Source organism: Solea senegalensis, linkage group LG18 (genome assembly GCF_019176455.1).
Source record: "Solea senegalensis isolate Sse05_10M linkage group LG18, IFAPA_SoseM_1, whole genome shotgun sequence".
Taxonomy (NCBI): domain Eukaryota; kingdom Metazoa; phylum Chordata; class Actinopteri; order Pleuronectiformes; family Soleidae; genus Solea; species Solea senegalensis.
The window spans coordinates 158054-178546 of NC_058041.1; the positions used below are offsets into that span (position 1 = coordinate 158054).

Genomic DNA, 20493 nt, shown 5'->3' on the forward strand with positions numbered 1-20493 from the left:
GGGCGCCGGTTTTCCACAGTAATTTGGACGCTAATCACCGGGAGCGGCCGTGAAACTTAAGGTGTGGGCATCATGAACTTTAAAAGAGATGGTGTTATCACTCGCTGTCTTCTTCTTCTGCACAGTGAGTTTTGCAGCACGTAAGTCGGCCAGAGGCAGAATCTTCCCAGCTTTGCACTGGAATGTTGAGGCTCTAAAGTACGGGTTACTGGAAGTAAAGTACTGGAAGTAAACTGAAAACAACTTTTCTGTGTCTTTGTGTTAGCATTACTGTCTACAACAATGTCCAGGAAGTCCGGGAGAACCCATGCTGTTCTCAGCTGCTCTGACAGTTGAGATAAAGAAAACTGACATTGAAACACACAAATCTATACTACAGTTTCTCACGATAGCAAAATCTTTAACAGACCACATAATTTATGATCCTTCTTAAAGTTAAAGAGGAGCACTCCCGTCATCTCTGTAGGTTAAAAAGGGTCATCGTTAATGATTCTTGTCCTTCTCTCAGAACACGATTTCAGAATGAAGATGAATGAATGAATCATTCAAGTTTCACCCGACGAACAAATGAGGCATCTGGCTCATCATTACAAAAGTGTAGTGAAGATGAAGCGCTGAACAAAATGACAGTGGTTCACTTTATATTCACAGAACCAAAGGAAAGATTCAGCACAAGATTTCTCGGAAGCAAACTCGTTGTATTATACTTTTTCAGCAGCCATTTTTAATGAGTTGTGTCACGAGAATTGTTCACGATGTTTGTTTATTGGTACAAGTTAATGAGGAAGACTTGGTAAATCAATGAATGGAAGAAGAAGCCGTGGATGCTTCAAATGAGTGGTGACTAAATGTGTTCGTTTTCATGTCCTACCTGTGATTATACATCACAGAAGCTAGCAGCTACTGTGGCAGCTAATGACATCTGGCTACAGTAGCTGCTAACGTCAAATGTTGATGCCATAGTGTTGCTACGGTAGCTGCTAATGTCAAAAACATCAATACCAAAGTATCTGGTCATGGTAGCTAACAGCTAGCAGCTGCATTGGCTGTAGCTTCACAGGAGAATGAATGACTTTAGTGTCCTCTTCCCCCATCCGGGGCTAAAAGAAGTTTTTCTCACAAACATGAACTTATAAAAGTCTATTTCTGCAAACAAAGAACAAAAAGCTTGATTGTTCTGCTCAATCTTGCCTGAAAAACTATTCTCTTAACAGGTTATATGTACAACTAATAAATATATTATATTAGTAAGGTGACCTACAGCAAATGTAGTGCAATATGTACAGATGAAAAAAAATCAGACTTTCTGAGGGGAAAAAAGAGAAAAACCTGGAAGTTTGAGGCAGCACAATCCGCTCCCTCAAAGCAAAGAAAAGAGCTCACGCTGTTCAGAGCTTCATTTCCACGTCACGACGGAACACTTTCTGTCGCATTCTTTCTGCAAATGAGGCGGCTTTAGCAGTAAATATGTGGAGAAACTGGCCACTCGATTCCCAATGCCCGGCCTCTGTGTGTGTGATATTCAGCTCCAATCTGTCCGATTGATTGCCTTCTCCATTCTCCATCCCAACGGGCTGCTTTCAGAGTTTCCGCATCTCTGTCTGGCAGACTCATCTGAGCGAGGAGCTGCTCTTTTCTGTGGTATAATTACCCGTCTGCGAGAGGGAACCGGCACATTGACCCGGCCCTCAGCTGATGGGAGCCGAAACCTGGCCGGCGAGACACCGAAGGTGGACGGCGAGGATTGATGGGAGGTTATGTCGCAGGAAAATGATAAGTAACTGTATGTGGTGGAGGTGGATGGGTTAGGAGAGGGTGATATAATGGAGCGTCTTAGCCGCAGATACAAACATAAGAGGTGAGAATATGACGCCTCCCTCCCTCTCTCCACTTTGGTTTCCTCCCCCTCCCCCTGCCAGTGCCACGGGGGTGGCTCGCAGCAGGCAGACAAACGGACAGCTGATGATAGAGCGAGTGGGAGGTTTGTTGCCAGGGGGACGAGGCCTTTTTAAAGCCCATCGATCCGGATTCTCATGCAAAGGTAATTAAACAAGTGCTTGTCTATGTATGCGGCCTGCACGGATTAAAAAGAAAAAGGTTTGGTCTTGCAGTGGGCGGGGTTCTGCGGCTCATATCCGTCAATACTTCACCCATTGAAATTCCATCAATGTTTCCCACTTAAAATGCAAAAAAAAAAAGGCACCAGCTTTGCCCTCCAGATAAGAGAGGAACAGACACGGTGGCTGTAGATAGTGCGTACTGTATAAAGCTGCCATCACCACAGAAAATTAAATTCTTCCCCTTCAATGCGGACAAAAAAAAGTGGAGTGGAAACGCAAATATGATAATACAAGCGGACTCATTCACAACACACACACACACACACACACACACATAATGGAAACCTCATCCAAACAGAGGAAATCCTCAACGTGTTATAGATATCACTGTTTGTTTATAATATGACAGTTTCTTTTAATGCAAAACTATTCTTCATGATGTATTCATGATCATCATGAGTTTAACATATAGAACATTCTAGTGAGCAATGATCATATTAAGGTGTTTTTTGCCATGAATCATAATTAGATCTTTACTCTAATACATTTATACATACAGTATGAGGCAGTGTTTCCTAAACTTTCTATATGGGGACCACATAAATATGAACTAAAACGTTGGTAAAATTCTGCCAATTTGTTTGGGGAGACCCCAAAAAACATCTCCATGACCTATTTGTGGATCTCAACCCAGGCTTTGGGAACCACTGGTGTTTTTAGTTCACGGTGAATTTACCAGTTTCCTGTGCATCAGATTGAATACAGTACTATATATGACATTAATAACATTAAACATGTCAAAAACATGAATGCCACATATGCATCACCTCCTGGTGGCTGACAGCAGTATAATCAATGAACCCTACCTCCTTTATATTAGATATAGAACCATAATTGGGCAGCCCGTGGCCAAGTGGAAAGGGAACTTGACTTGTAACCAGAGGGTCGCCGGTTCAAATCCCCACCTGGCCAAAAAGGGCTAGGGTACCCCTGAGCAAGGCTCCCTGGGCGCTACTCAGTGTGGCAGCCCACTGCTCCTAATTCTAGGATGGAATACTTTCCCTAAGGGGATTAATAAAAAACTAACTAACTTATAATTTAAACATTCTGTGTCCACAGAGACACGTCAGTGTCAGTCTAATGGTGGTGTTTTCGCACCAGGAAGTTTCCCCCATTTGAGCAGTGAGTTTTACACGTGTGTGTGTTTATTGTGGCACACGGTTATTAAATAAGCACCTGCCAACGAGAACTAATGCTAAAATGTGTTTTGTCAAAGACGGTTTGTGTCTCACAGTGACATACGTTCTCACAACGACTCTGGCTTCAGTTCCTGGATCTCAGACTTTATTAAACACATTTTTAGCTAGCTTTTATGGTTTATACACTACACACAGTGCATTATGTGTGCGGGTGTGTGCTGTACCTGTAAAATGACCCAGTGGCCGTTCTCCGCTGCCAAAGTGAGGGCCTGCTCGGCGACGACCTCCTGACCTTGACCCAGAGAAACATTGTGGAAGTTCTTGTTGTCGAAGGTGAAGCCCAGCTTCTTTCCTGAAAGAAAACACATGGAAGTGTGAGGGGGACGCAAGACATAATCTTTAAATGAATATTTTTTAACTTGGACACACATTGGAGTAACATTTTGGTCATAATATAGCTTTAAATATTTCTTCAATTTTGAGGTTGTCCAATCAGGTTTGAGCTGCCCACAGTTTATGTGGAGAGCAAAAGAAATGCATTAGCTATCGACTTTTTCATTTAGCTAAATTTACCCAATATCTTTCTGGCCGTAAAAAAGCTCCATTCTCACGTCTTATGTTGGAACTCAAGTAGAAGATGGCGTCTTAGCCCAGATGTCCAAAGTAATATCTGCTAACTTGTCTTCACGTAGCCAATAGAAGTTATCGTAGCGGTTAGCAGCTCAATAAAGAAAGTCTTTCAGATTTTTCCTCTTTTTTCCCACGGTGGATCTAGTTAATGAGATTTGTTGATCCAGGTAAAAATTTATAAAAATCTACATATACATATATATATATATCTGGAAAAGTAAAAACCACAGGGAGCGTTTGATATCACGGTGTTCTGAGCGTTGATATCAAACGATGCGATCGCCTACATGTGTCACAAAAAAACAAAAAAACGTATCACCTTGTTTTTAAATAAAAACGCACAAGCTGTGTGGAGATAAGGCCGATATCCGATTCTCGGAAATTGACGTACGTGTCAGCGATGGCCCGGCGATTTCATTCAAACTGTATAATTACTCATCTGGTTCATTACTGAAAGCAGGCGGATAGTGAAGGTGTGACTCTGGGATATCAGTCGCCTGCAGAGCAAACAAGATCATATCATCTATCTAATGAAAATCTAACTGAAGCCTAGTACCAATGAGAAAAGCCAATAGTCGGAGCTGTAATGGGAAAATAAAGCAACTGTTCTTGGTTCAAACTGCTGCTGCTGCTGCTGCTGCTGCTGCTGTGACTCATCATCCACACGTTCTCTCCACGCCCGTAGCCGCCGGTGGTGGTTACTCTCGGCTTTGATGCGTTAAGAATGAGGCCGTGAGATAATCGATAATCACGCTGCTTGCGGGCGGCTCCGGCAGGAGAAACACCCTTTTATCACATTTAGAGGCGACGGCACATTTCAGTGCAGGGGATGAAAAGTCTGTGGATGCCAGATTTAACCACCTGCTGCTGCTGCTGCTGCTCCTGCTACTACTACTGCTGCTGCTGCTGCTGCTGCAGTCTTTGTAAGGAAGAGGCATCAAATATAACAGCGACACGCTGAAATCAAAGTATGGTATGGATTTATTTGGTGATGAAGGACTAACAAATATGACTGTGGTTCATTTTAAAAGGGTTCCCCACACATTAGTTGACATCAAGGACTTTTGCAGGACAAATTCCCTCAAATTCAAGGACAGAATGTGCTGACACAAGTTAACCCTCTTATGACCATCATGATATTGAGGCCGTCTGGATTTATTTAGATTTTAAGGCTGTAGAATTGTCGAAAATGTTCAATGAGTGAGTTTTGCCCCTTTTTTCCAAGACAACTTGGAACTGTTTAGGAATTACGGTGTTGAGATGCTGGCGAATCTCGTCTGTGATTGGGCGGTTGTTGCGTGGAAGTCCTGAGGTTCTATCACAATGACAACTGTATGCGTAATTACACCTCTATTTCTCTGCTTTCCCGTATCCAACTACCTGTCTTCTAGTGCTTCGTCCTCTACATGAGGGTCATTGAATCTTTTAAGATATTGCAAAAAGTCTAAGAGTTACGGTAATGAGAAGTACGCATGCCGAATCCTGTGGGCGAACAGAAGGGATCATCAAAGTCTAGTAACGTTATTAAGTCATATACCAATTTTAAAATCTGTCAAACGACTCGTTCGACATATATGTGAGGAAGAGATGGTTGATTTATGAAAAACTTTGGCTGTCCAAATAACATGGAAGGAAACACCTTTGTAGTAAGTTGTGACCTGCTTGGCATTCCGTAGCGTGGTTCCAGTATGTTCATTAAATTCATTTCAATCCAGCAGCACAGTCACCACTGAATAAGGTCTACTACAAACTCTAGGTATCGCTTTAGTTTAGTTGCATTTTGAGGACGTTTTTGCTCCAAATGAGGACAGAAGACTCGTGTTTGTAGGTACGTCTACGTCCTTATGACGCATGTGGAGACTTCCTGTGCTTTGCTGCACACTCATAACGTAGTTTACACACCATAGTTTCTCACAAAACTCACGGGTAACGGACACTATTTCCACACCGGTGATTTCAGAAGCGGGAGGTGGTTTTGAGTTTGGTCGATGTGTCGCCCCAAATCGGCAGTTGCCATGGTTACTATTAGCTGTTTTTTTCCCCCTCAGACGACTGATATTTTATTTAAATTTGAAAGTGTTCCCTTGAGATGTTTTCTTCAGATATGATGATGATCTAAAATAAATGCTCTTTAAAAAAGGGTGAAATCCCCAGCACGTCCTCTCCTCACATCCGTATTATTCACAAAGGAATGTAAAGTAACTCTAAAAACCGATGACATTTACTTCCCACTGCCCCCTAATACACCAGCAGTGCTGTCTCATATATTAGTGACCTTTAGTGTAATCTCTTCAATCTGCCTTGAGCCTGTCGTGTTCTGTTTGGCAGCGATGGCCTGATATCACGGCCGAGTCTTCTCCTCTACCTGATGCCGAGCGATAATCAAAGACGCCGGTTTGCCCCCGCACTGAACTTCAACGGGCTTCTCCTACCAAAAACGTGTTCCCCACCCCCCCCCGAAACATCAAGCACATGAGAGGCTTTACCGTGTTTCTCCACATCCTTCAAAGGGTCAACTCCGGGAGAGAGGATGAAGAACATGGGCGTAGCAGGACCGGACTCTTCAAAGGAGACGGCGAAGTCCAGGGATCTGCCAATCACGTACTTGCTTCCCAGCTTCTCCTCTACAAAGTCTCTGTGGAGGGGAGGGGAAAAGAATATGACTCAGTTCTCCTCCACACAGTTTTATTATCTTAAACCAACACGCTGGACAACTTAAAGAGTCTTAAACAAGGCGCCTGAAGTTGACTGACAGCTACTTGTCAGGGAATATTAACTCCACTCAAAGTTTTTCTTTTAATTTAAATCTTTTGAGAGACATCATACATTTTTCCTTTGTTGAAAATGTAAAGCTAATATAAATTATATAAATTACATAAAAATGATGAAGATGAAAAACAACAGCAAACTGTCATGTCACTTTTATGACATCGGAAGTGTCAAAAATCTGTAATGATTAAGTTGTATGAACATTACGATGCTAAAGTGTTCTGGAAAAAGTTTCTTAATTTTCCTTACATGAAGCGCTAACGTTAGCCAAATTAATAAAGTATATATTCATATAGTCAAATGCTAGCTAGCGTCACTATTGCAAACATGCTACATTCAAACTGGACTGTTTTTACAGGAGAATTAAAGGTCATGTCGCATTTATGAGTAAGTAAAAAGTTTCCAGAAAGTTTAATTTTCCTCTTTTTCCCTGCATTTAGCACCAATGTTAACCAATCCAACTTTTTTTGTTAAGCACTTTAAACAATCCACAGTGGACCAAAGTGCTGTACAGAATATATAAATGGTTCAACCTAATGCTAGCTCACATCACGACTGCCTATATATATATACTCTGTTAGGGTTAGGGCAAATAAGTGGTTGTGATAATTTAGCAGTATAAACACTACAATGCTAAATTGTTCTGGAAAAAGTTTCTTTCCACTAACGTTACCCAAATGCTAACTAGCATCACTATGTTTCTAGTCTCTTGTTTTGTTATTATTTTTAATAAGAGATCAAAATCCTGGCTCCAGGTTATAGACGGGAAGCGGTTAGAACACTATTCAAACATGTAGAAAACAGCATTAAATGATTAAAATGCACTTAAAATATACAGAATAAAGAATCAAAGTCATTTAAGAGCACTTTGAACGTGTCCAGTCAGACCAGATCCTCAAGTTTCATATAATTGTGTTGTTGCAGGAAGAAGAATTTAAACACCTTTTTTTCTTACCCATCTTGTATTAATGAGGCACACTGATTGTCTGAGGCACAAAAATAGCTGCAATTACGCCGTAGCCTTGCAGGGACAAACAGCAGCAGCAGCAGCAGCAGCAGCAGCAGCAGCAGCAGCAGCAGCAGCGAGCTCAGGTGCCCTGTCAGCTCGGATTTTCAAGCCAAAGGTTAAAGAGTTTAACCCGTGACCTTTCACCGGCAGAGGTCAGCGCCCTTGTTCACAGATCGCAGAGCAAAATGTCAAGCCAACGCTTCCACCTCTCACCTGATGGCGTACGTCATGCGGTCGGGTCTCAGGGCCCTCATCATGCACAGCTTCTGCAGCGAGGTCTTGTTCTTCCACTCCTGGGGGAATTTCTCTCTCTCCGGACACCCACACTCCACAAATTTCTTCCACAGTTTGGCTGAACCTTCGATGTCTTTGTCCAGGTTTCTAAAGTCTTCCATGGATGACAGCGCCTGGTGGAAAAAGGGAAGAAATAACGACTCAGGATCTTGAAAACTTTGGCAATATGCAGCAGAAAGAACTGGTGTCTTTTTGGACACGTTAAAACACCGGACAGGAGTCACACACTCACATAAATAATATTTATTCAAACGGAAACGCTGAGTAAACACCATCCCTCTCATATTGCGGGGGTACGGCGGGTGGGTGGGCAGGACTGAATGTGCATCCGTTTGCAGAAGCAGTGGAGGTTTATTGTGCGGCTGCAGCTGACAGACACCTTATCTCTCAGCTGAGGAGCGTCACGCAGAGCAGCCTCGAGCAGGTTCACTCCCTGACGACTGCGCTACACAAACTCTGCGAGCTGTCTGCTGTACTGTCCTGGAGCCTTCAGACAGCAAAGACTCTATGGAATTATAAATATCCATGATTTCAGCTCTTCTGGTACTAATTGGTAGCAGTTCCTCACAGGTCAGTACCAAAGTATCAATAAACATCTGGACAAACTTCACTTCAGGAGTAGAACAATGCTAGGAATACTTCCCAAATGTCAAAATTCCGAATATTTTCTAATTACGACAGAGCCGGTACTGATTACTTTTGACGTTGTTTACCTGGCAGCCATCTTGGCTAAATCTAATAGAAACGTTGCTCATTAAAAAAGTAGTTGTGACTAAACGGGGGTAACCCCTAGCAAGCAGCAACATGAGCTTCACCATGAAACATTAGAACATACTACATGTGGGGCAGAACTTTAGCTAGGTTAACATTTCTGCTGATGCTAACAGAACAACAGGCAAAACTAGACTAAGATGTAACAACTCGTTATGGTCGAATGTGTAGCTAATTAAGATGCTGTTAGCATCACTTCTAACTAATGCATGTATGTGCTAAATTATCACAGAGATGTGGCTAGCACTGTTGACTTACAACCAAAAAGACCTGAATTTGCAACCTGATCCGACCAGAGTTGGAGTTAGCATGTATATTATAATAAAGACTTAAAGCTACTTATTGCAGTGAAGACGAGTGGTTTAAAGAAAAGAGCCTGCCCCCTGGTGGTAGGGAAAGAAGGAGGCACCACCACAGACTGAGCTGAAACAATTACTCAATTAAAGCCTTTTTTGTGATTAAAACAAGATTTCTGATAGATTTAGCTTCTTAAATGTGAATATTTTCTGGTTTCTTTGCTTAGATAACAAATAAATCATTAAAAGAGAATATTCGAGAACATCATCATTTCCGGGTTTGACAAACACTGGTAAATGTTTAACGTTTTCTGACATTTTATGGACCAAACGATTACTCGACCTGTAACACGAGAGATACTTGGTCAATTACAAACACACATACACATATATCTTAACTAAAAGTTTTGGGACAATTCAGCAACAATTCGTTTGGGGGGGGCCCAAAATAAATCTCCCACGACCCATCTGTGGGTCCCAACCCAGTGTTTGGGAATCCCTGTTATGTTATGACAGCTCAACTCAAACTTCAAACCTGAAACCTTCTTGAGCTGCAGCATTCCAGATATTCTAGCTTTTGTTTTTTTAACAGTAAGAGGAGGTGGAGCAGCGTCGTCCATCTTAATTTAAGTTCCACCCTCAACACTTCAATTCAGTTGGTTTAATTACCACAGACAGTCGGGCAACCTCTCGGCCCCGCGGTGAGGGGAGAACACACGCAGAGCCTCGTGGGATTTCCACTCCCGCTAATATCGTCAAGAAAAGCCCGAGCAATCAGTGGATCTTATCCGTCCTTTTAAAGCTTTCCAGCTGATTATGTTACCAACTCCAATAAGAAAATCAAGTGACACAATTTGATTAGCAGGCGCTTTAAACATCGGCGGGCAAGGGTTGAGAGCAGTTAGAGGAAAAAAAGAAAGGCCCGTGTCTAAAATCCTTGGAGGGATTTGGGTTAAGTTAACATTCCACGGGCAGCACCGATTGAAAAATTCATGAGTACACGAGATCGAGGCAAAAAGAGGAAACCGCAGCTACTGCCAGGGTTTGGTTTGCTGCTAAACTATTCTGACAGGCGAGGGAACCTCACAGAATTTTGTGTCACCGTCTGTCCTTTTAAGAGGGAGTTGTACCGCCGATAAAATGAAGCCCGAGGGCGGGGGCATCGCGGAGAATCACACACACACTGTCAGACTGGACCGAAGGTGGTGGTGAAACCGAGAAAATGGACTTCAATTACACTGAGATTACACCACGAGCAACAACTACAGCAAAAAATAAGTGCTAAAGTAACATTTCTCTGATATTTCATTCTTGCACCTAACTGGGAGATTTTCACAACATTTGTCAGGAGGTTGCATCAGCTTTGTATTTTGGGATGTACGAGCAGCTGCTTGAGAGATCTTAGCTGATGTTTGAAGACATTAGCGAACAGACATTAGCTCCAGTTAAGAATCAGAAAAATGCTACGTGAGCTACTGTAGCTAGCCAAAAGTGTGTTTGGTGTGAATGCACTGTCATGCTAACATGTTCCTTGTTGAGGTTTAGCTGTAGCTAAGTATTTGGGCTATTTTGTTGATTAAACCTCTTTATATAAAGACATTTTGGAGACTAACTGTGGCTCGTAGATTGAGATTTGCGATTTAATCATTTATTGACAAGCTCCTGTCACTAGGACAGTATGCTAGCAAGCTAGATAGCATTTTCAAGTTGATTCTTTCCATTTGCAATTGTTTCAATGATGAAAATTTACCATAATCAACTCACTGTAAGTCATTTTAAAAAATAGTAATAGCAATTACTAACGAAGAAACCAAACATTTGCTACAGGTATGAAAACTAAAAATATATCTAAAGGATTGGGACAGAAGTTATTTGACTCATTCCTGTTCTCCACGTCTGTACCTTGATTCCTCCCCAGGAGTGATGTGAGAGGAAGTCCACAGGTGATGTCACACCTGGTAGGACAGGGTATCTCAGAAGGAAGTCCAGCTCTTCGGGGTTTATTTCTTTATTCATGAGGAGAATCTGGAGACACAAAGAAAACATGGACGTGTTTGAAGGTGTTGTTGCTTTGCAGCACACACACACACACACACACACACACACACACACACACACACACACACACACACACACACACACACACACACACACACACACACACACAGACTCCATTTCCTTTCCACTTGATTAGATCCAGACAGGTGCTCTGATCTGCAGGAACATCAGAGCAGGACTCGACTGCCAGCTTGTTCTGGAACAAACCACGCAGGAGATGATACCGCCGTCCTTGTTTTTGTCTTACCTGGAAGGCGAGCTGAGCGATGTACGTGAGCTTGTCACACTCGAACAGGCCTCTGGTGGTGTACTGGAAGACCGAGGACGTGATGCTGTCAATTAGGTTGGACACCCGCTGCTTCAGAGCCTCGTCTGGCTCGGCCTTGGACACCGCCTTCTGGAAGACGACGCTGAACGCCTGAGGACACACGACACGCGGGACACTGTCACAACACAACGACGTATAAATAAACCAATAAATCGAATTCATCCATAAGTGGATTGTGTTGATTTGTGGCTCATGTTGACGATTTAATAGCTGTTTTTTTTTTTATCAATTAAAAAATACATTTGATAACTAAATCGTGTGACACTGTGGGATGTTCAACTTACACCTTTATTCACCACAAGATTATATATTGTCAAATAAAAACACATTGACCTACATGTTATTAAGAAATTTAAGGGTGAAATCTCATCTTTAAGGATATGTAAGGAGACTTTGAATCAAATTTAAGACACAGAATTATCACCGTCTGGAGTTTCTTACAAAAAAAACCTGCTCTGCATTTGCACAATGCACATTTTCTCTCCGTGACATACAGTATGACATTGCACTCCTTTATTATTGCACTATTTTTTTTCCCCACTGTTGCACATTTTACATTTTATGTTTCTAATATTTGTTTGTATTGCTGCTATGTTAAAACATAGAGTAGAAACACAAGTATTTCTACTCTATTCTATTCTACATTGTCTACATGTTTTTGGAAAGTGAAAAGCACCAGAGTGACGTGACTTACTTAGCTTATTGTTCATTTTTATTTCAAATGTTGGTGAAACATCACTAAAGGAAATAGAATAAGTCTCACGCTGCTCTAACCTGGTGTGAGCAGCGCGCACGCGCACGCGCACACACACACACACACACACACTTTTCTTATTTCATTCACAGGGTCAGAGGTGTGTAAACTCTGAATGTGTTTTCATTCGATTACGCTGGGAAATAACTGGAGAACGGATCGGCGTCCTGCGGAGTCGCGAGTGATTGCAAACCATATCTCAGGCCCGCCGCCGCCACCGCCTTCTCGGCACTCTCTCGCCGGCTGACAATATGAGAGACATTATCCTCTACATAACCACATCAGGGAGCCGCAAACACAATAAGAGCACGACAAAGAGCATAACACGGCGAGCAGAGAGGGGAGGAACAGGAGAGTGAGTGTAAAGAGGGGTCTCAGGAAACACGTCTGTCAGGTCAACAGACGGACGGCCTACCTTCAGAGAGAACTGGTACATGGGGTGGATTTTATTGAGGTCGTTCATTATGAAGTACAACAAGGAAGCGCGCGCCGCCGCCGGTCGGTAGTGTTCGCGAGCCTCGTTGATTTTGGCCTCCGTCACCTTGGCTTCCTTCACCTGAGGAAGAGAGCAAACACAGGAGGTGGGACATCAGACACACACACACACACACACACGTATATACTGCCATACAGACGGAGGATTCATCAGTCACAACATGACAAATGTGTTTCTGATCATAGAAGAGTGGGGTTTCATTTCAAAATGGCGGAATACTGCGAGGCCAAAATGGTGTCAGCTGAGTGAAAAGTGACAAAATTAAAAAATAGTTAGTAGTAGATTTTTCAGCTTCTTAAATGTCAATATTTTCCAGTTTCTTTGCTCCATGTAACAAAGAAATCATTAATAAATTGGAGAATGTCATCATTTCCAGGTTTGAGAAACACTGATCAACATTTTCTGACATTTTACATTTAAGTACTGGATTATCAAGAAAAAACGGTTTTGGTCTCGTCTTGGACACTGTAAACTCTCGACTGTCATGTCCAGCTTAGATCTTGCTATTGACTGTGTCTCAGTCCAATCTTGGTCTTGTTTTGGTCTCATTACACTTGGGTTCCGCTCTTGAGTGCCTTGCCCTGCCCCGGTCTTGCTCTTGACTGAGCCTTGAAAATCAAATCGTGGTCTGGCCTTGATCTTGGTACAATCTGCTCCCTAAAAGTCTTGGTCTCTCTACAATTAAGTCTTGGTCATGACTCACACTTGCCCTCCCATAGTCTAGTCTTGCTCTTGTTCGGTCCCTACAAGTCTTGGTCTGGTCTTGGTCCTGACTTGGTCACTGTAATCGACAGATTAATTGTTTAAGAAAATAGTCGTTTGTTGCAGCGCTAACTAAAATGTAAATTGATGAAAAATTGTGCGAAAGCGCAACAACAATTAAAGAAAAGAAAGTATCATAAATGATATTATATTGACATTAAATAAAAGAATAACACTCCAATGAAAGTCCAATAACTTAGTAAAACAGCACCCCGTTAATTGACAAATGCACAAAAGACTGCATTGAACAAAATAAACAACTTAAATAATAAATGGAACTGTAACTTTGTGTGAAAACTATGTCAAATATTAAAAAAAACTCAGTCATCATACACAAACAACAGAATAACAACAGAATAAAACAACAACATAATTAAATGCACTAGAGGGCCCCTCCTGGTGGTCACGTGGGCTCTAAGCAGGCTTCAGAAAGTACTGTGAAATATCAGAGACTGCAGTAAATCTTATAAGCAGAGATTATAAACTGAGCTGACACGAGACGAGTCAATTCAGAGAGAAGAAGGAAAATGTGGCATCGCATTAAATTACAAGTCAAGTAAATACAAGAAAATAAAAGAGAGGATGTACTGAGAATATGAGCCACGTAGAACCTGTGTAGGCTGGTGTCAAGTCAGTGGGTTTTTGTAAAGCAAATCTCCACATTTAAAGCTAAATCAGGAGGTACACATTAATCTCAGAATATAATTTAAAGAGAAGTGGACTTCAGCACCGCCTCTGGACTCTGTTTCCTCGTTATTAGATAGATGAAAAAAGAAAAGGGGACCTTCTCTTCGATCTCGGCGGCCGTGCGCTTCGTTGTCTCCAGGTTTTCCACCAGTTCCGTGTCACCCAGGAAGTTTCCAGAAGCAGAGGACAAGCGTGAGAGCAGGTTGTCCTCCAGGGTCTTTAGGGTGATCTTGAAGCTGTTCTGCTGCTTCGTCAGGTCGGACTGAGAGACAAGACAGAAAACAACAGAATTTTTAAGCTCTGTAGGTTAGTAATGAAGACCTCTTGGTCTTGGTCTTGATCTTGGTACACTCTGGTCTTAGTCATGACCTGTTCTTGTCCTGCCTTAGTCTTGGTCTTGTCTTAGACACTGTAAACTCAGGTTTTGGTCTTGACTCTGGTCATGCTCTGCCGAGATCTTGCGATAGACTGTCTCAGTTGCTAAAACTCTTGTTGGACTTGGTCTTTCTACGGTCTGATCTTGGTCATGACTCACACTTGCCCTACCCTGGTCTTGCTCTTGACTTGGTCCCTAAAAGTCTTGGTCTTGTCTGGTCACTGTAAAGTCTAGAATTGGTCTTTATTCAGTCTTGCTTTACCTGGGTCTTCCCAATGACTCTGTCCCCCTAGGGTCTCAGTCTTGTCTTGGTCTTGACAAATTGTTGTGTTGGTCATGACCGTTTTGGTCTGTCGCTGTCTTGCTCTCTACTTGTTCCTTAGGGGTCTTGGTGTGACCTTGATCTGGATTGCCGCTGCTCATCTTGATCTTGTTTGGTCTTTAACGCTTGTCGTCAGGATCTTCTCTGGCCTTTTCATAATCTGAGGCGGTGGGAGACCTTCAAGGTGTTGGGTCAATATGACGCCGCGAACACTGAAGGGCATCTCAAAGGCAAAGCTAATCAATATGCTTTGCATCGGCTAACTGGACTCATACAGGAAAACGCTCTGGGCTGGATTAAGCAGCTGCTGTCAGGTTCCCGACATCAAACCTCAGCCGAGCGACCCGACCTCTGTGATGAGTCGATTCAAGCGAGAAGAAAAGGAGCTTTGATGGTGAAACTACACACACACACACACTCAGGTCTGAGCAGCTTTTCTTCTTAGGACACTTCATTGACTTCTATTCTTCGACAGCCTGACATTAAAGTATTGTGGATAAACTTCCTCAGAAATCAAGTTCCTCCTTAATAAGAACCAGGTTTTAGTCTCCATGATGACTACGGGTCCTGACAAGGTCAGGGTTTATGACAGAAAAGGCAACAAATTCTATTCTATGTTTCCAAAACCTTTTAAAAAATGACAAACAATCATAAAGTTTTGGTGAATTAATTGGGCTTGCTGATTTAATTAAAGCTTAATTTAATGTGGTTTTGGGGGATTTGTTTGGGGGACCCAAAAAAAAGTCTTCAGTGCCTCATCTGTGGGTCCCGATACAGTCTTTGAACAACCCTGGTCTAAAGAAAGCCTTATCACTTAACCAGTTAGTTAATAACTAACCCCTTTAACCATAACCACAATTTAAATCATAGTCCTGAACTATAACCAGTTCCTCAGAAATGAAGTTCTGCCTCATTAGGACCAAGTTTTGGCCTCCATGACGACTACAGGCCCTGACAGTGTCGGTGTTTATGCCTGAAAAAGGTCCTAAAGTGGCAACAAACACATTTTAGACATGACATCATGGGTTTAACACAGGCACCACATGTTTACTCACACCTCACTGTGTGGATGAGTTCACCCTGACGTCTAATGAAGCCTAAAGTCAAACAGTTTTATTTGTGTGTGTGTGTGTCTTTGTTCTCACTGGAAAATAAATAAAAGAAAAGAAGCGTCTGTGAGAAAGCTTGACATTTGGGAAGAACAAAGTCAGCGGGGCAACGGTCACTTTCTCTTTGTTGTTCTCGCGCCCGCTTTGTCTTTCATTAAAGTCTCGTCTTCTGGCTCAGTAATGACTTTGTTTTATTGAAGTCTCCTTTAATGAAAGAACTCCCCGAACTTTGAACTGTTGTAATTCCGGGAGATGGAGGAGGAGGAGGAGGAGGGAGGGGGGCGGTCTGTGTAGTGAGATTTGCCTACTCCAGTTTTTGGCGGCGACCGATGATACCCGAGGGTACTCCTTTTTTTGGCGATCCCTAACAGGCTGCGTGGTAATAACTCTCCGGCACTGCCGTTTAATCAGGTTGCCAGAAAGGTTGCCGACGGGTGGATGTGTTCCTCGTCCTCGTGGGATAATGTTCCCAGGACAAAAGACACACGGTTAACTCAGATCACGCCGGGGAAGAGCAAACAGTCTAAGAGATCACGCCGCTTGATTGCTCTCTTTATGACCGTATTTCCTGCTGCTGTGACGGGAGCTATTTTACACCATTGTTACGACTAATTGAGCGTCTCCCTTGTTAAGTCCTTCACGTTTGACTTTGTAGATTAAAAAGTTCTCCTCTGACAAAACTGGAGAGGTAAAAAGGAAAAGACGTAGGAAGAGGAGAAAGTAGAGAATTCATTTGAGAGGTGGATATTTTGCTCTCGTGACTGGATTGTGACTTTCTATGTAACTGAGGACGAGTGGGAACGCCGTCCAAACTGAAATATTCCCCGACAGGATCTGGTAATGAGACACTTTTTAACGATTAGCCGTCCTCTGGCATATTGTACTCGTAATTACCCTCGCTGGGGGAAAAACAAACAATTAACCCGTCAGCAGAAGCCTCTAATTGGAATAAAATTGAGATCACATCCATCATTCAATCAGGCGAAATGATGACGGAGTGTGTGATGGAGACCGCTCTGTTAAAGGGACAATGCAGGGTACGCCGGTTGAACGATTCTGAATCACTATCTAACATTTACACATAAATAACGTAAAATGATGTTGTCTCCAGTGACCCATCTGTGGGTCTCGACCCAGTCTTTGAACAGCCCTGGTCTAAAGAAATCCAGTTAGTTAATAACGAACCCTAACTTTAACTTAAATCTTGGTCCTACACTTTAATCAGTTCCTAGAAATGAAATGAGGACCTGCCTCATTTAGGACCAAGTTTGGGTCTCCATGAGGACTAGAGGTCCTGATGACGTCAGTGTTTATGCTAGAAAAAGGCAACAAATACAACAACACACACATACAGGCTATTTAGATTTAAATAAAACACAATTTAATGTGTTCTTTAACACGTTTGCACACAAACCTTCAGTAAATTCTGATAACTTGTTGGGGGGGGGGCTGGGCTCTTCAGTGACCACCCCTGGTCTAAGGAAAGCCACAATTTAAATGTTAATAACCTACAGCTAATGTGACAAGCCCATTTAGCTACATTAGCTCCGCAGGTTAGCGCCCAGTTAGCCTCGGAGGCTAAGCACAGTCAGGCTTGATCTCATTTAAAAGATTTAAATGTATCTCGCTGTTTCACAACTTTTTCTGACTCAAAACTGAAGTTTTAAAAACTGCTCACTCTCCCACACCAAAGTCCATAGAGAAAATCAGCGTCAGCTCCTCTGCTGCTAGTGTTTGGTACGTTTTGTGCAAATCCAGTTAAATCCAGACAAGGTGTTTTAGGAACGTGCGATCACAAAGTAACACATACAAAAGGTGCTCCTGTTGTGCTGTGATGTAAAATCACTCTTTTCTCTATGGACTTTGGTGCAGGGAGGAAAAGAGAGTTCTCAACCCTTCTGCAAGATAAAGACATTGTAGAATTTATTGGAGGAGTGGGTTTAAAGTGAGACTTTGCAAGTCTGGTCGCTCCACCAGTGACGGAGCTCCCCCTACAGTTTTGCTGTTTGTGTCATTTCGGTCTGGTGCCTCTGTTTTCACCTGGGGAGGCGCTATAGAGCCCTTGAGCAAACGCACGGGTCCTGCAACTATGCCAACGTCGCACTTTCGCCAGACCTGACCTCTGTGCAAAGTGTCAAGTGTTAACCCCTTGACACTTTGGAGGATAACAATAGGTTTTCTGGCCCTTTAAAACCATGTTAGTTATGTTTCCCAGAACTATCCCTTTAAGGTGCTTTGGGAGGTCGGGGGGTAAAATGTGTGCTTGAACAAACTCACACAAAGCACACACAGAGGGATTGTGGGTAGTTATTATGGTAAAAAGGTTATGAACTGATCCCAACGGTGCAACTTGACATTTTAAACTCCTCACTGTGTCTTTTTCTTCCTCGCTCTCTCTCACCTGGTCGCCATCTCACGACTTCGACGTCGAGGATAAACTCATTAAAAGATGATGATTCCGCTGAGTCGCTCCACGAATACAAACAGGTGCAGCCAATTTGTGCGCGCGTCCCCGCTATCAGTCTGCTGATTGTTATCAATCCCCGCGGCTGTTTACCCGACAACAAAAAGCCATTCAGCGCTTCATTCTTTGTGGGGCTGCGTGTGCGTGATCGGAGGGTGAGCGCAGCGGCCCCCGCGGCCACGCACCTTCAACTCACACTGTTAATTAAAATGATAAGCGAGAACCAGATCTTGTTTTTTCTCTTCCTCCTCACACCCTTCGATCTCAGTGAAATGCTAATTAAACAAGCTTCATTAAATCACATTTCACTTCTCCTCCATCGCACTGAGCTGAGGAGACGGTAGATGTAAAATGACTTTCTCTCTCTCTCTCTCTCTCTCTCTCTCTCTTCCTCCTCTTTTAAAAATGCAAATTTGTCCGTGGATTAAAGTCGACAGGTTTGAATAAAACTCTTGTCATGGACAAGAACATGGACTATGACATAATCTACTAAAATAAACTCTGGATTAATGCAAAACTGAACTCTTTTGGTGTCACTTTAACCATAAAATAGTTTTAACACTATTCCACTCTTAGTGTTAGTATATTAGTAAAGGTTTATTGGAATCTGTGTGGTTAGTGTGATTCTGAGAATTAAGTCGGAATTTTGAGATTAAAGTCAGAAAGTCGGAATTTGGAGATTAAAGTTAGAATTCTGAGATGAAAGAATTTGAGATTAAAGTCAGAATTTTCAAGTAAGAAAGTTCCGAATTCTGAGATTAAAGTTAGAACTCATAAGTCAGAGTCGGAATTCAAAAACTAAAATCAGAAAGTCGGAATTTAGAGATTAAAGTTAGAATTGTCAATTGTAAAGTTAGAAAACAGCGTTGTGATCGTAGGATCCTGTGGTCTTAAAGTGAACCATGTGAGCGTCTAATTGCTGCCGTACAGTAGCGACCGCCGCTCCATTCCATTTTCCACAAACGTCTGACATGAAAGGAGCAGATCGTGGACGAGACGAGCGCGCGGCGTCATTAAAGGAGCTGCCGGAGCTCCGGCTTAATTACGAAACATTTACATTCACGGCGTGGACCAAGGCCTGTGTGGATGTACGATATGGTGACGATCTGCTGCTCATTACTCCTCCTTCAGAAGAAGTAGAGACGTGGAGGACGCTGCAGCAGCCGGTCATTAACTCTGACCGCCGGTGACAGCCGGTGTTGATCAAAGAGAGAAAACAACAGTCGAGGGTTCATGGGTTCGTTTAAATGAAGAGAAATAACAGGGTAAAGCGTCGTCGAGTGCCTCGTATTTGCCTCTCCCTTTGATTTTTGAAGACAAAACGAGTGGCAGAGCGGCAAAAACGTTAAATAATAATAATGATGATAAACCGTGTCACAGGAACAGGACCCAGGGTGACGTCGGTGACTCTCTGTCAGAGTGTTAGTGCTTCACAGTTAATTACTTTCTTTCTTTGACTCAGGATGAACGGATAATTGCACGTGTGTCTTTCAAACATAAATAAATAAAATTTGATCTGTCTTTTTGTCAGAGAAACATATTTACAGCATGTTATGTGCAGCATTTAGAAGCTTTCATGGTTATTACGTCACAGTGAAGACGACAGGAGATGGGTCCCTCACAGATGGGTCATGTGGGATTTTTCTGGGGCCCCCAAAAGCAAATTTTCTCACACGGTTTACGTGTATATGTTTAAAATAAAATGAAGTTTTAAATCATTTTCTATTAGGGTTTACGGATAAATAACTTGCTCATGATAATTTGCCTTTTTTAAAAACTGGGAGTGATCATTTCCCCTTTAATATGTCCCCCTTATCTTAGTACTTAAATTTAAGCACAAATCTGCACCACTGAAGAAGAAGAAATAATTACGGTCACAGCGTGTCAACGCTCCTGCGAGAGGCAGCGTCAAACTTATTAAATCAAAGCTCACGCGGTGGCGGCGGCGGCAACAATGAACAGAGTGTGAAGTCGCGCCGGTGACAGAAGGTTGATCCCAGCATTTACATGAAATTGTCTCAGTGATATCACTGCAGCTGCAGCCAGGTGCAGGTGTCTCTACTTTGGGGTGTTGAATGGGAAGAGAGTGATGTGGAAAACAAGCCTGAA

The 20493-nt window shown here is 42.6% G+C and overlaps 1 protein-coding gene across 2 annotated transcripts in view; it reads right to left on the reverse strand.

Moving 5' to 3' along the window:
* Positions 1–20493, reverse strand: part of LOC122759448 (dynein axonemal heavy chain 9-like) — a 132213-nt gene that overhangs the window by 19521 nt on the left and 92199 nt on the right. For both annotated transcript variants that reach the window (XM_044014335.1, XM_044014337.1), the window contains 7 exons: positions 14211–14375; positions 12584–12724; positions 11334–11504; positions 10931–11053; positions 7881–8074; positions 6376–6524; positions 3484–3611 (listed from right to left, as the gene is read on the reverse strand). In XM_044014335.1, the coding sequence (XP_043870270.1) occupies positions 3484–3611; positions 6376–6524; positions 7881–8074; positions 10931–11053; positions 11334–11504; positions 12584–12724; positions 14211–14375 (1071 nt within the window). The remainder of the gene's footprint in view (positions 1–3483; positions 3612–6375; positions 6525–7880; positions 8075–10930; positions 11054–11333; positions 11505–12583; positions 12725–14210; positions 14376–20493) is intronic.